At 30.4% G+C, this 13399-nt stretch overlaps 1 protein-coding gene and 2 non-coding genes across 3 annotated transcripts; all 3 read right to left on the reverse strand.

Moving 5' to 3' along the window:
- Nucleotides 1-214: 214 nt before the first annotated feature.
- Nucleotides 215-2039, reverse strand: LOC131011744 (pathogen-related protein-like). Its single transcript, XM_057939572.1, has 4 exons — nt 1204-2039; nt 995-1127; nt 573-874; nt 215-496 (listed from the first exon to the last, which is right to left on the reverse strand). The coding sequence occupies exons 1-4, from the start codon at nt 1414-1416 to the stop codon at nt 356-358; spliced, it is 789 nt and encodes a 262-aa protein (XP_057795555.1). The 5' UTR covers nt 1417-2039; the 3' UTR covers nt 215-355.
- Nucleotides 2040-11850: 9811 nt separating this feature from the next.
- On the reverse strand, nt 11851-11934 carry LOC131013786 (small nucleolar RNA SNORD96 family). Its single transcript, XR_009097867.1, has one exon. It is a non-coding gene; the product is annotated as a small nucleolar RNA SNORD96 family (small nucleolar RNA).
- A 459-nt stretch (nt 11935-12393) lies between these two features.
- LOC131013741 (small nucleolar RNA Z221/R21b) lies at nt 12394-12477 on the reverse strand. The gene has a single exon (XR_009097827.1). It is a non-coding gene; the product is annotated as a small nucleolar RNA Z221/R21b (small nucleolar RNA).
- Between the last annotated feature and the right edge of the window lie 922 nt (nt 12478-13399).

The raw sequence follows: 13399 nt of genomic DNA on the forward strand, positions 1-13399 counted from the left end.
AGGTCCAATAAAAAATTGGTACATTAATAATGAAGTGTAGGTTAGTTGGTATGATGCTCCTTGACCAATAAGAGTGTAGATGTGTGTGAGCTGTGACTCCGGGGAACTAATGATGCATGAAGTATCTGACCTGAGAAACTTTGATCATTGAATCGGAACAATATAACATTGGTAAATATAGCAATTATGTAGTAATCCCATGAAGAAGGAAAACTTAAAATTTGCAAGAGAAAGATTCACATTTCCAAATTCAAGAATACAAGGCTAATAATCCTCATTGACAAATTTATTCGAATACAAACAATATTCCAAAAACATTTTAAAAAAACATAGGAAGTAGATCATTTCTTCATGATCAAGCCATGAAGGGGCAGCCGGAGGGCGTCGTCACAACGCCCTCCGATTCATGAGAAGGCTTGCCCTTGATGAGGCCCGCCAGCAGTTCGCCACGGTCGTGGAAGAACTCAACCTTCACCACCTTGGATTCTTCATTCAACTGTTTGAAATTTAGACAACATTAGATCTTACAACAACACAAATAAAAATGATAAGATGAATGGTGATCATGATACCTCAAAAATGGCCATCCCAAATATCTCAATCAACTCCCCAGTTGGAGGCAAGTCTTTGTAAGAGCCCTCCATGTAACCCCAGTGCCTATATTTGTATGCAATCACAGGCGGCCCCGAGTAAACTTGAACCACTTCAAGAGCGAATCCTCGAGGGAAAACTTGCTTGAACGCCGTCTGGGATGAGTCGTATGTCTCCTCATCAGGGTCGTAGAACCTCAATTTTGGTGGCAGTGATGTCTGCAGGAACACATTGTAGCTTCCCCCTATCTTCCCTGTTTCCTCCAAACTGAAAAACTTCTTCCCTGCATTGCACCATCCATTAGCTGCCTAATTCACTTTTACACAATCTCATCATATTCATATAAAACAGATACACAAAACCAATTTTGTATCATGAAGAAGCTTAGGAAAAACAAATGTACCATTGATGCCAAGGACAAATTTTTGGGCATCAAGAGTTTTGAATTCATCTGGATTGGCCTTATGCACCAACTCCATTTCCCATGTCTTGACAAGATTCTGAACATACTCTTCCAAGGATCCAGCGGGCCAAACCTGCGAGACGGCCGAGATTAATTAGCTTGAATGTAAGAAAAGAGGAGGGCTATTGCCATTGTCATCTGCTGCATACATTGGTTCTGCCTTCTTCGAAGAGCTTATCGACTATGGCGTAATCGGGAGGTCCAGCTCTCCATTGGGTGGTCTTGAGCTCCTCTGGGCTCAAGTAGGATCGGTATTTGTTGCCACCAGTTGCCATGTTTTGTGTCGAATAGGATTGAGCTGATGTAAGTGAGATGTGGTTTGGTGAAAGGATTGGGATGCAATCATGCAAATGCAAGGGCATTTATATAAAAAGAATCATTTCATCGAACAGCTTCTGTGCATTCACATTGGATCAACTCGGAAACTTCCATCCAATTGGAAAATTGTTTATTCATCGCACAGCTCTTGAAAGATTCTGCAACCGCCGTGCTTTGAATCTGCACATGGCGCAATCAGATTTAAACTTTGCTTTCTCTTCTCATAACCAATTGTTTCCTTGGAGTTATCAATAAAAAAGGATTAAAAAGACAAAAATTATGTGCATCATCTCAATCAAGGTTCATCAATTTTCAGTTAGAATTTAATTAAGAATATTATTTGCATTAAATTTCTTCATCCATTAGTATTTATATTTTACTTAGGTGCAATTTCTATAGAAATTTTAATTTTAATTTACTAAGTATATTTTCAGGCAACTAGTCATCTTAATACTTTACTTTTCGTACGTTAGTACGTGCACGGCATTTTTATGATTTTCAACTTCCTCTGATCACCTTTATGAATAATTTATACTAATTAATAAGTAAAATAAATTAGTATAAATTATTTAGATAAGTATAAATTAGTTATTGAACTTTCTATAGAATATTTATGTATGGATGATATACCAATCAAATGTAGTACAATTCTAAGTTACATGCATCCAAATAAATGTACTACAATGGGTCTGATTTATTGACCAAAGAAAAGTCGAGGGCAGCTATCGTTAAGAAATAAAATATATATATTTGTTAGTACATAATCCTTTTTATTTTTTCAAAATGCCTTCAATTTTCAAACTCGATAATATTCTAAATATGAACCATAAGAAAAGAATTCAAGTCAAATGACAATCATGGAGTTTTTATTAATCAAAAGATATAAACTGTCCCCTCAAGAGAGAGTTAATTTTGGAATAAATTGATTGGCAAATAAGAGCATAATCGAATAAAAGACTACTCAGTTTTTAATTTTCTTTTACTTGTGTAGTTATATATGTATTGAGATGTCAGGATGGAGCCATAGACATCTATATAATATATAAAACACCAGTTTAACGTAAACTTTTTCCCACCAAATTTTCTCTTTCTTCATCTTTCTTTTTCAATTTTGCTTCTTTTTTAAAAATCATCAATTTTAATGCATAAAAATATATTCAATATGGATGTTAAACTAAAGATAACGAAAAGATCTTTAATTTGATGTAAAAATTACAAAAAATAAATTTAAAATAAATAAGTTAATATCATTTAAAGTCATAAATTTATTTCTTTTTCTCTCTCCTCTCTCATCTATCATCTTCTCTCTCCTAAATCCATTCTTTTGAATTTCACGGTTATATCTTTTCCCTATTTCATTCCCTTTTCTTTATTAATTTAATTTTATTTTTATAGTATTTTTATTAGACATCATTTTTAATATTTATGCGACTAAAAAGATTAAACTTATAATTTGTTCATTTTAGAACTCTTTAGCTTAAAAGTAAATTTTTAAAGGTGATATTTAGATTTGTATAAATTTATAGGAGTAAATCTTAGAATATTATATGATACATAATGATACTCATTATCATTTACTTGCTTTTGATATTTGATGATTTTTATATTTATACACAATATCAATTATATTTACTTACATTTAATATGTATATTTATTTATTTAAAATATCACTCACTTTTAATATTAGTCGTGCATCGCACGAGCGGGCGTACTAGTTATATTAATATAAACTAGTGCGCAACCCGTCGAAATTCGACGGGAAATTATTTGAACTTATTATATAAATTATTTTTAAATTTATTTAATTTAAAGTAATATAGTTGAAATTATATTAATTTAAATCATATTCCTCAATTAAATGTTAACCTTTTGTTAGAATAATAAATATTCTTTTTATGTAGATTTTTATTTAATAATATTTTGAAAAATGTATCGATATTGAAAATTTTATTTCATCTGAGCATCATCTCGTCTGAACCTTGTAGGATCATATCATAATCTAAATTTCGGAAGGCGACAACTAACGTTTGAACATCAGACTTTTGAGTATCATCTCGTCTAGACCTTAAAATACAAAAAATGAACTTTTATGCGTCAAGTTTTTTTAACATCACTATCTGAAGCTTTAAAAATCAAAGTTGACTTGTGAGATTGTATGATTTGGAGCTTCTAGCATCATAACTAACTTGTAAACATCATTTTGTATGGAACTTGAAAAAATCTTTGACAAACTTTTATGCATTATTAATTCTAAATATTATAATTGGATTCCAAGAATCATCTCGTTTGTAGTTTAAAAAAACAAATTTAACTTGTGAGTATCATCTCATTTGAACTTTGAATGACCACAATTAAGTTACAAGAATTATCTTGTGTGTAGCTTTAAAGTTCATTATCATCTTTATCTTGTAAGATCATAAATTTGTAACTAACTTCTAAACATCATCTTGTATGCACCTTGAAAAATCTTGACAATTTTTTGTGCATTATTTCATGTGGATCTTGAAATATCATAATTGAGTTTCGAGCATCATTTCGTTTGAAATTTGAAAGAATAAAATGGACTCGTGAACATTAATTATCTTCAAATCTTGAGTTTCGAGCATCATTCCGTCTGAAAATTGAAACAATAAAATTGACTCGTGAACATTATCTCATTTGAAGTTTGAAAGACCATAACTAAGTTTTGAAAATCATCTCGTGTGTAGCTTAAGAAAGTTGACACGGGATTCAAATTGTATTAATTTATTTAGTAATTTAATTGATAGATTTTCATAAAAACTCTGTTGAATCCAAATTTTATTTTTAAAATTTTATACAAAATATATTATTTTATAATCAAATTAAATTGAAGAAATAATTTACTTAATCAAACCAATTTATTTTTTCAAATTAAATTAATTAGACCATGTATTTAATTAAATAAATTTGGTCAAATTAAATTGACAAAACAATTCAAATTGTATTAGTCTCAATCATTCCGCCAATTAAATGTAGATTTTTAATTTGGAGAGCAAGAGCTTATTCTTGTATAAGTTCTATTTTGGTGAAATCTTATAAAAATACTCAATGTGAAATGAGGTAATTTATATGAATTCTTTACTCGATTGAGATTATTATAAATTTGATACATGATTAAAGATTTCGAATATATTTTAATATCATATCCTCTATTGTTCTTTATCTAAATTCTTCATTTATGCATTACTAATTTCATAATTTATCTATTATTATTATTATTATTATTATTATTATTATTATTATTATTATTATTATTATTATTATTATCATTATCATTATTATTGTAGTAATGGACTAACAGAAACAAATAAAGTTTGCAGAAATGAAAAATATATTTTTCTTCCCTATATAAATAAAATGTATGGATTTATTTTATAAAAAATAAAAATAAAATTTTAATTATTTTGATGGACATAAAATAAGATTTTGTTTTAAAGTAATCAGTTTATAGAATTTGTGCCTTATTATGCAAACATGTAAATCAATGACCGGACCCGTTTATAATTTACATATACGTGCATGTCGCAATTCAAACTTAATTTAAAATTAATTTTATTGAAAATTAAGACTATAAATATTATATATATATATATATATACATATATATATATTCATACAATATAATATATTGCAACATATACATATAATATGTACGCTATTGAGAAATATAAAATTAATAACAAATATACATCTAATCACTAACATTCAATTAAACTAATTTATCGTATATAGATTATAATTTTTTTCTTATCAGACATGTAAATCTAATTTTTATCTAGAAAAAATAAATAATAAAATTTATCAATTTAGATTATATGTAATGTTAATATTATTATATATATACATTTATTATTAATTATATTTATTATGATTAATGAATCTTTATATAGAATGTAATAGTTAATTAATTAATAAATGATGAAGATTATATATGGTAAATTTTGAAATGGTGAGATTTTAGATATGTCACATAGGTTAAGGCTTAATCCTATTATATAATAGATATTATTATTATTATTATTATTATTATTATTATTATTATTATTATTATTATTATTATTATTATTATTATTATTATTATAGTAATGGACGAACAGAAACAAATAAAGTTTGCATAAATGAAAAATATATTTTTCTTCCCTATATAAATAAAATGTATGGATTTATTTTATAAAAAATAAAAATAAAATTTTAATTATTTTGATAGACATAAAATAAGATTTTGTTTTAAAGTAATCAGTTTATAGAATTTGTGTCTTATTATGCAAACATGTAAATCAATGACCAGACCCGTTTATAATTTACATATATGTGCATGTCTCAATTCAAACTTAATTTAAAATTAATTTTATTGAAAATTAAGAATATAAATATTATATATATATATATATATATATTCATATAATATAATATATTGCAACATATACATATAATATGTACGCTATTGAGAAATATAAAATTAATAACAAATATACATCTAATCACTAACATTCAATTAAAATAATTTATCGTATATAGATTATAATTTTTTTCTTATCAGACATGTAAATCTAATTTTTATCTAGAAAAAATAAATAATAAAATTTATTAATTTTGATTATATGTAATGTTAATATTATTATATATATATATATATATTCATTATTAATTATATTTATTATGATTAATGAATCTTTATATAGAATGTAATAGTTAATTAATTAATAAATGATGAAGATTATATATGGTAAATTTTGAAATGGTGTGATTTTAGATATGCCACATAGGTTAAGGCTTAATCCTATTATATAATAGATTATATGTAATGTTAATATTATTATATATATATATATATATATATTTATTATGATTAATGAATCTTTATATAGAATGTAATAGTTAATTAATTAATAAATGATGAAGATTATATATGGTAAATTTTGAAATGGTGAGATTTTAGATATGCCACATAGGTTAAGGCTTAATCCTATTATATAATAGATTATATGTAATGTTAATATTATTATATATATATATATATATATATATATTTATTATGATTAATGAATCTTTATATAGAATGTAATAGTTAATTAATTAATAAATGATGAAGATTATATATGGTAAATTTTGAAATGGTGAGATTTTAGATATGCCACATAGGTTAAGGCTTAATCCTATTATTATAATTTGTTCATTTTAGAACTCTTTAGCTTAAAAGTAAATTTTTAAAGGTGATATTTAGATTTGTATAAATTTATAGGAGTAAATCTTAGAATATTATATGATACATAATGATACTCATTATCATTTACTTGCTTTTGATATTTGATGATTTTTATATTTATACACAATATCAATTATATTTACTTACATTTAATATGTATATTTATTTATTTAAAATATCACTCACTTTTAATATTAGTCGTGCATCGCACGAGCGGGCGTACTAGTTATATTAATATAAATGAGCTTAGCGCTTGAACTTCCCTTATATATTAATACTTCACAATTGAGGATTACCAAAAGAAATGTATTGCAACTTGTCAAAATCAAGATTCATTATCCTAAACACATGATTGCATCGAATTTAACAGATCATTTGGTTGGATTCATAAACTCCTTTTGCTCATTATTCTAGCCTGAAACCTGTGGGCTGACCCGATTAACCCGCCATCCGAGAGGGTTAGGGTTGAATATTTTTAACCCGATAAAAGTTACAACCCGATTAGCCCGTAACCGAATAGCCCGGCACCCTATAGGGCCGGCTCGACTAACCCGATGGGCTAGCCCGAAACCCGAATACTTAATATTAAATATTTAGATATAAAAATAAAAAAATGACAAAATATTATAAAGTCTCATCATTTCACTTTTCTGTATTTTTTAGATACTTTGCTTCTATGAATTCAAACTATTGTTGGATATTTTATTGTTTTTTCGTTAACAAAGTTGAACATTTTATTGTTACCAACTTATTTTATATGTTATGCAATCTTGATGTTTTTTTCAGTATCTTATATTTTTGCATTTCATGCTTGCTATATAATTTATATATTTGATTTCTATGTATATTTTATACATTATACATTAGATCATTAAAAATAATAAAATACAAATGATTATTTTATTTTACGCATTTAAGCCGACTAGCCCGATGGGCTAGCCCGAAACCCGAACGTTTAGGGTTAGGGTTGAAAATTTATAACCCGACAAAATTCTCAGCCCGATTAGCTCGCACCCGATTAACCCGAAACCCGATAGGGTTGGCCCGAAATCCGATGGACTGGCCCGATTGACATCTCTAAATAGGGTACAATTGTACTATTTTATGTTGTATATTAGAATTAATTTTAGGAAGAAAATATAAAATCGCCGCGTTGCAAAAGGATGTTTGTAACATCATCAATATAAGAGTACTTGATTAATTTTTGTTGAATTGATTAATAATTTGTTTAAATAACTTAATCATTAAGTAATTATAAGTTAATATGTCAATACAAACAATTACAAATACTCAACTTTTAAAAACAGGGAAGGTATACTACTTCTGTCACATGCGGCGCGAAGCAAACATGGCCGCTTATGAGCTTGCGAGTAGAGCTTTCTGTTTTTCGGATGTAATGATCCGATTACATGATTTTCCATCATGGTTATTAGATATTTTGTACGTTCCGATTTGAATTAATATATTTGTCTTTCTTTCAAAAAAAAAAAAAAAAAAAAAAAAACAGGGGATGTATAGTGATTAATTATCCAGCAGTTAGCCTTGCAAAGAATGTTGAAAGTTAGTAAAATTGAAAACAAAATAGAGAAGGTTATAAGCTATTTATATTACAAAATTCTAAAAAATCATTATTGTAAATTTTTAAAATTTTAATTTTCAAATGTAGGAAAATTCAATTCAATATTTGATAATAGAAATTTTGTAATTGAGTAAAAAGTTATAAGAAATATAGAGAATCAACCATATACGATTGAATTTATTCAAAATTATTATTAATTTTTAAATTGACGTCTTCATGTGTTTATTAATATTACAAAATTGTGTACTAGGCATTTGGATCTACATGGGGTCAGTGATTTGTTATTTGTTATAAGTATTTAAATTTATATTGGTTCTAATTAATACTGTATGGTTTTTAAATATTTTTATTTTAAAAAGTGTCTCCAACGAAATGTTTAAGTGGTGCGTCCTCAACCTGTAAAAATCAATATTTGGAGTTCAAATCACATTAATCCCCTGCTCCCAAGTAAAAAAAATATTATTATTTTAAAAAGGAAAGTAGTAATAAAATAAAGGATAGTACTCCCTCCGTCCACAATTTAATGTCCTACTTGCCTTTAAAAATCTGTCCACAATTTAATGCCTTATTCTGTTTTTTGTACCCTTTTACCCTCCCTTGTTTCATTAAATTACTACCATTTGTCATATTTAATTCATCTCAATTAACAAACCACATAATTAGCCTATTTAATTAAACTTAATTATACCGATATTAGTAATCCACTTATTCACCCTCATTTTTTATTTCCTCCCTACTTGGTTCTAAATTGTTCCTATCGAACCTAGATGTTCATTCTGCTCTCTCTCTCCAATCAACAAACACCTCTTCGTCTCCCTCTCTCTGAGGCGGCTGTATTTCAGAAAACCCTAGATCTAAAGTTGTGATTTGTGTTCAATTCGACGAACACTTCTTCGTCTCCCTCTCTCTGAGGCGGCGGAATTTCCCAAAACCCTAGATCTAAGGTTGTGATTTGTGTTTGTCTTCCTCTCGCATCACTCCATCTTCCTCGATGGAGTCCGTTGTGCGAGCCTACGTTTCTATTCTCCTTAAATCTGACACGATGGTGGAAGAAACTCTGTTCTCAGAGATGGATGTATGTGAACCTGACAGGATCGTGCCAAAAACCGAAGCGGCTGCCTTCCCTCTCTCTGGGCCGGAGGCGATGCTGCCGGAATCTGAAGGTGCGGCCTTCTTCTTTGCTGTTTACGAGTGGTTACTGTCGGAATCCGAAGCGGCGGCCTTCCCCTTCACTAGATCGTAGCGGTTGTTGCCGGAATCCGAGGTGGCGGCCTTCCTCTTCACTGGATCTGAGTGGTTGTTGCTGGAATCCGAGGTGGCGGCATCTCCTTTCTCTCTATCCGAGCCGATGCTGCCTGAATCGCAAGCCATGGGCTTGCATCTGCCTGAATCTGAACTCTTGGAGTTCCGGAAGTCGAACCTACAATTCCTAGGGATCTACTTTCCTTCTGTGCTATCTCTCAGGTGATGTCGTTGTTTTTTTTCATGGTGAGGAGGCTGGTGATGCCTTATATGTGTTCTTTGTTCTCTGTGTGGTGGGGATGGCTGGTGATACCTTATATGAGTTCTTTGTTCTCTGTGTGGTAGGGGATGGCTGGTGATGCCTTATTTGTGTATGTTTCCCTATGATGAATTTATGTATGCTGCCCTATTATGTGTGTTTTTCTGCCAATTCTGAAGGTTTGTGTATGTTGCCCTATGATGACCTGTGTAGTCTGAGGGTGCCAATTGTGTTAATGTGCTGCCAATTGTGTATCTATGATGCCAATTGTGTGTATGCACTGGCAATTGTGTTTGTGTATGTTGCCCTATGATGAATTTGAACCCATCAAAATTATTGTTTCAAACAAAAGATGCTTACAAAAACAGATTTACATGTCAAGCACATCAAAATGATTGTTCATGGTGTTTGTATCTCTAAACCCTGAACTACCTGTGTACTATTCTACTCATTAATCCCTATTTGATGCAGCCCTTCTATGACATCTCCAAGGTTGTGAATTTCACATTCCAACTGTAGGAACTCTATACTTTCCCTTACCAGCCCTTCTTGAACCTGAATACAATCTGGTAGTCTGCCTTGTCTTGTGAGTCTATCTTTGTTCATGTGGGGAATTTTATAGTTATTCACACCCTTTGCCTTGATTATTTTGTGATAACAGCTTTGCAAAGTCAGGAATACATTGTTTAGCTTCTCAAATGGGTATTTATCATAGGCATCTTTCACATTCTTTAGCAACTCATCCACATCACTTGCTGGTTTTTGATCTTTCAATGTCTGTATAGCCCTGAAAAAATCAAGATGGTGAAGCCTCACTCCAACACCTAATCTAAATGATGTTAAAGACGTCGGAAATCACCTGTGTAGTCGGAGAATCAAAGGAAAAACTTGCAGAGAACTCAAAACTCTTCTAAAACTCTATTTCGTATATCTTCACTTGCGAAGAAGGTTACAATGAGTATTTATAGGAGTTTACAAGGACCAAGGGTACATTAGACTTTCTACTCTAATTCACGTACTCCACATGCTAGAGTGCGTGCCTAGGTCATTATCGGAGGAATATTCTTTACTAACTAACTTGCAGCTTTACAAATGTTAATGTCCCTCTGAGCAGCGCAGGCTAGCGTTGTTCCGGCTGTGCAGGCGATCACTTGTCCTCGAGGCTGCGCAGACGCTTTCCTTAACACGACTTGATTACTGAGCTCTACGGCTGCGCAGTCCCCGCGTTCTCCGCATCTTGGCTATTGACTCGTGGTTGTCATAGTCCTGTATTGTTAGTCCTGCGCTGAAGGGATCCTTACTCCTCATCACAAGATCATTCACATTCGTATCCGACGAATTAGCTGACTGACATACTAGTTGGATTTTAAATCCTTCAGTGTTTGCAACCGCTAAAAAGTCCGAATCATCAGGTTTTATGTGGGGTTTGGCATTGTCTTGTTGGATGAATATGTTCTTGTTTGCTGTTTGTGGCCACTTAGCTTTAAAGTAGGGGACCATCTGCCAAAGAGCAAAAGCTAAATGATGAGTTTTTAAAAGCAATTTCTTAATAACAAATTAGTAAAAGTAATATAATCTCTTAACCACTACCCTTTTATTTCATCTACTCACATTTTTCAACTTTCTTATTGTCCTTGGGGCATTAAATCATGAATTCGTTATTAAATCATGCATTCAACTTTCTTAATCTCGTTGAATATTTTTACAACTTAATAAAAAATTTATTGAATTATCCATCTGAAAAATTTGTAACTTATATTTTGGATTCGTTATTTTATATAAATACATAAAAAAAAATACAGTATTTGTGCGCACACAATCACGTGTTGCGACTTATATTAATGTCAAATTGTTGGGGATACCATAATTAGGGCCGGTTCAAATATATAGTTCGGGTCAGGTCAATCAGTCGAGCTGCAATTTGACCAATATTCGTTGGTTTTCCTCTTCAATGCATGGTGAACAAATCATAATAGACATTAAGATTAATGAATCACAAAATCAGAAAAAATAATTTAAATAAAAAGATGGTAAGATTTAAAAAAGAACAGAGAAAGTGTAAAATAAGTACTCCATTAAACAATTTACTCAAAAAAAAAATCGATTAAAAAAGAAATCAGCAAGGGAGCAAAATCATTGATTTAAAAAAGAAATACAATAAATTTGAAACTAGCCTCAGAATTGCAGAATATCAGCAGGGGAAACTCAGTCCCGAAAGATGGTGTAATTTGATAATAGATTTCATCAGAGGCAAAATAGATAGAAGGAGATTTGGGAAAAACCAAAATTAGAAATTTGAGAAAGAATGTTTTTCTCATGGCCAATCCCAAGAGATAATGGCGGCAACCCGCTACCCAAGGCGATAGGATATGACAACGCTCACCCTTCGGAAATCGAAATCTCAACAAAGGCGAAAGCTTTTTCTAGCGACGAATCATACTGAGTTATACGAACATGGATCATTGCTCGCCCCAATTTTCAATAAATCGTCGCGAAACAAAGATAGGTAAATGAGAAGCATTGAATCAAAAGGAAGGAACCATCAGAGACCAAAATATATCCCCAGAAGCATTAAGCTGATGTACGGTCCGCATCATGGTTTGAACTTTCTTTAAAAAGAAAGATCGCATCATTTGGCTCCTAATCAATCTTCCAAAACATAAAATTAACTAAAACACAAGAAATAGATATGAAAAATCAAGATACGGAATTAAGGCTCAGAACATGTATGGGTTGAGAAATTATCATCACTTAATCAGAGTGGTGCATGACATTCTCTAAATTCCAATCACCGCCAATCCCTCTTTTCGATATCAAATAGAAAAGCAAAAATATAATCTTCGGGGGAAAAGAAAAACCCTAACCAAAAGAACTGCGGTAATGAAAGAGAAAGGGGGATCTGAGATATATATAGATTCCCACTGTGATTTTGTGGAAGAAACCCTAGAGTTTGAGTTGGCCCATTTTAGCTTTGGGCCGTGGGTTATCAAATTGAAAACCCACTTCGCTCAAAACTGTATTGTATCAATTGGCTACTTGTTTGTCAATATAAAATAGGGTGATTCTATTCATAGCCCCCATTTTACTCCTCATAGCTCCCTTTTAAAAATATTAATACTTAATAATTAATTAAGAATTTACTATTTTATCCTATCTTTTATAGCCTTCAAATTAAATTAAATTTTAACTTAACAAGTTAATTTAAATAAATCTGAAAGAATAAATACGTATAGCCCCTATCATAATTTGATAAAGAAACACATTTATATATATATAAACCCTAAAAAGAACTGTATAGCCCCAACTCAAAAATATGAGAACACGTGAAATTCTGAATAATTTCACGAATTTTTCCTCGTAGGATTCTATGATGCAACGATTGGATGAAAATTTTGAAATCAGAGATAATATACAACAGGTACGTACATAATTTTTTCTCTCAATCAAGTTTAGAAAACACGCATTACATGTACGCATAATTTTTTGTCTCAATCAAGTTTACAAAACGCGTACTATAATCTTATTCTCTTGCTAGTGCAATCGAGTTTTTAATGGAGAATGTTGCTAATTTAACATTGCACACATTTTTTTTATTTGAGGCGGTGCTCAAGGGTTTATTGGGGTAATATTGCGATGAGGCGGTGCAACAATATGTTGCTTTAATATAGCAGCCGCAATAGTATTTTACTAATAATAGTTAATTAGATGTATAATTATTG

The sequence above is a fragment of the Salvia miltiorrhiza genome, chromosome 2 (genome assembly GCF_028751815.1).
Source record: "Salvia miltiorrhiza cultivar Shanhuang (shh) chromosome 2, IMPLAD_Smil_shh, whole genome shotgun sequence".
In the NCBI taxonomy this organism is placed as follows: domain Eukaryota; kingdom Viridiplantae; phylum Streptophyta; class Magnoliopsida; order Lamiales; family Lamiaceae; genus Salvia; species Salvia miltiorrhiza.

What these genes read in the sequence shown, in the direction of transcription:
- LOC131011744 (XM_057939572.1), bottom strand. Translation starts at nt 1,416, where the DNA reads ATGCCCTTGCATTTGCATGATTGCATCCCAATCCTTTCACCAAACCAC. An exon ending in TCGAAGAAGGCAGAACCAAT is followed by an intron (nt 1,128 to 1,203) that starts GTATGCAGCAGA and finishes GCCGTCTCGCAG; the next exon opens with GTTTGGCCCGCTGGATCCTT. An exon ending in ATTTGTCCTTGGCATCAATG is followed by an intron (nt 875 to 994) that starts GTACATTTGTTT and finishes GGTGCAATGCAG; the next exon opens with GGAAGAAGTTTTTCAGTTTG.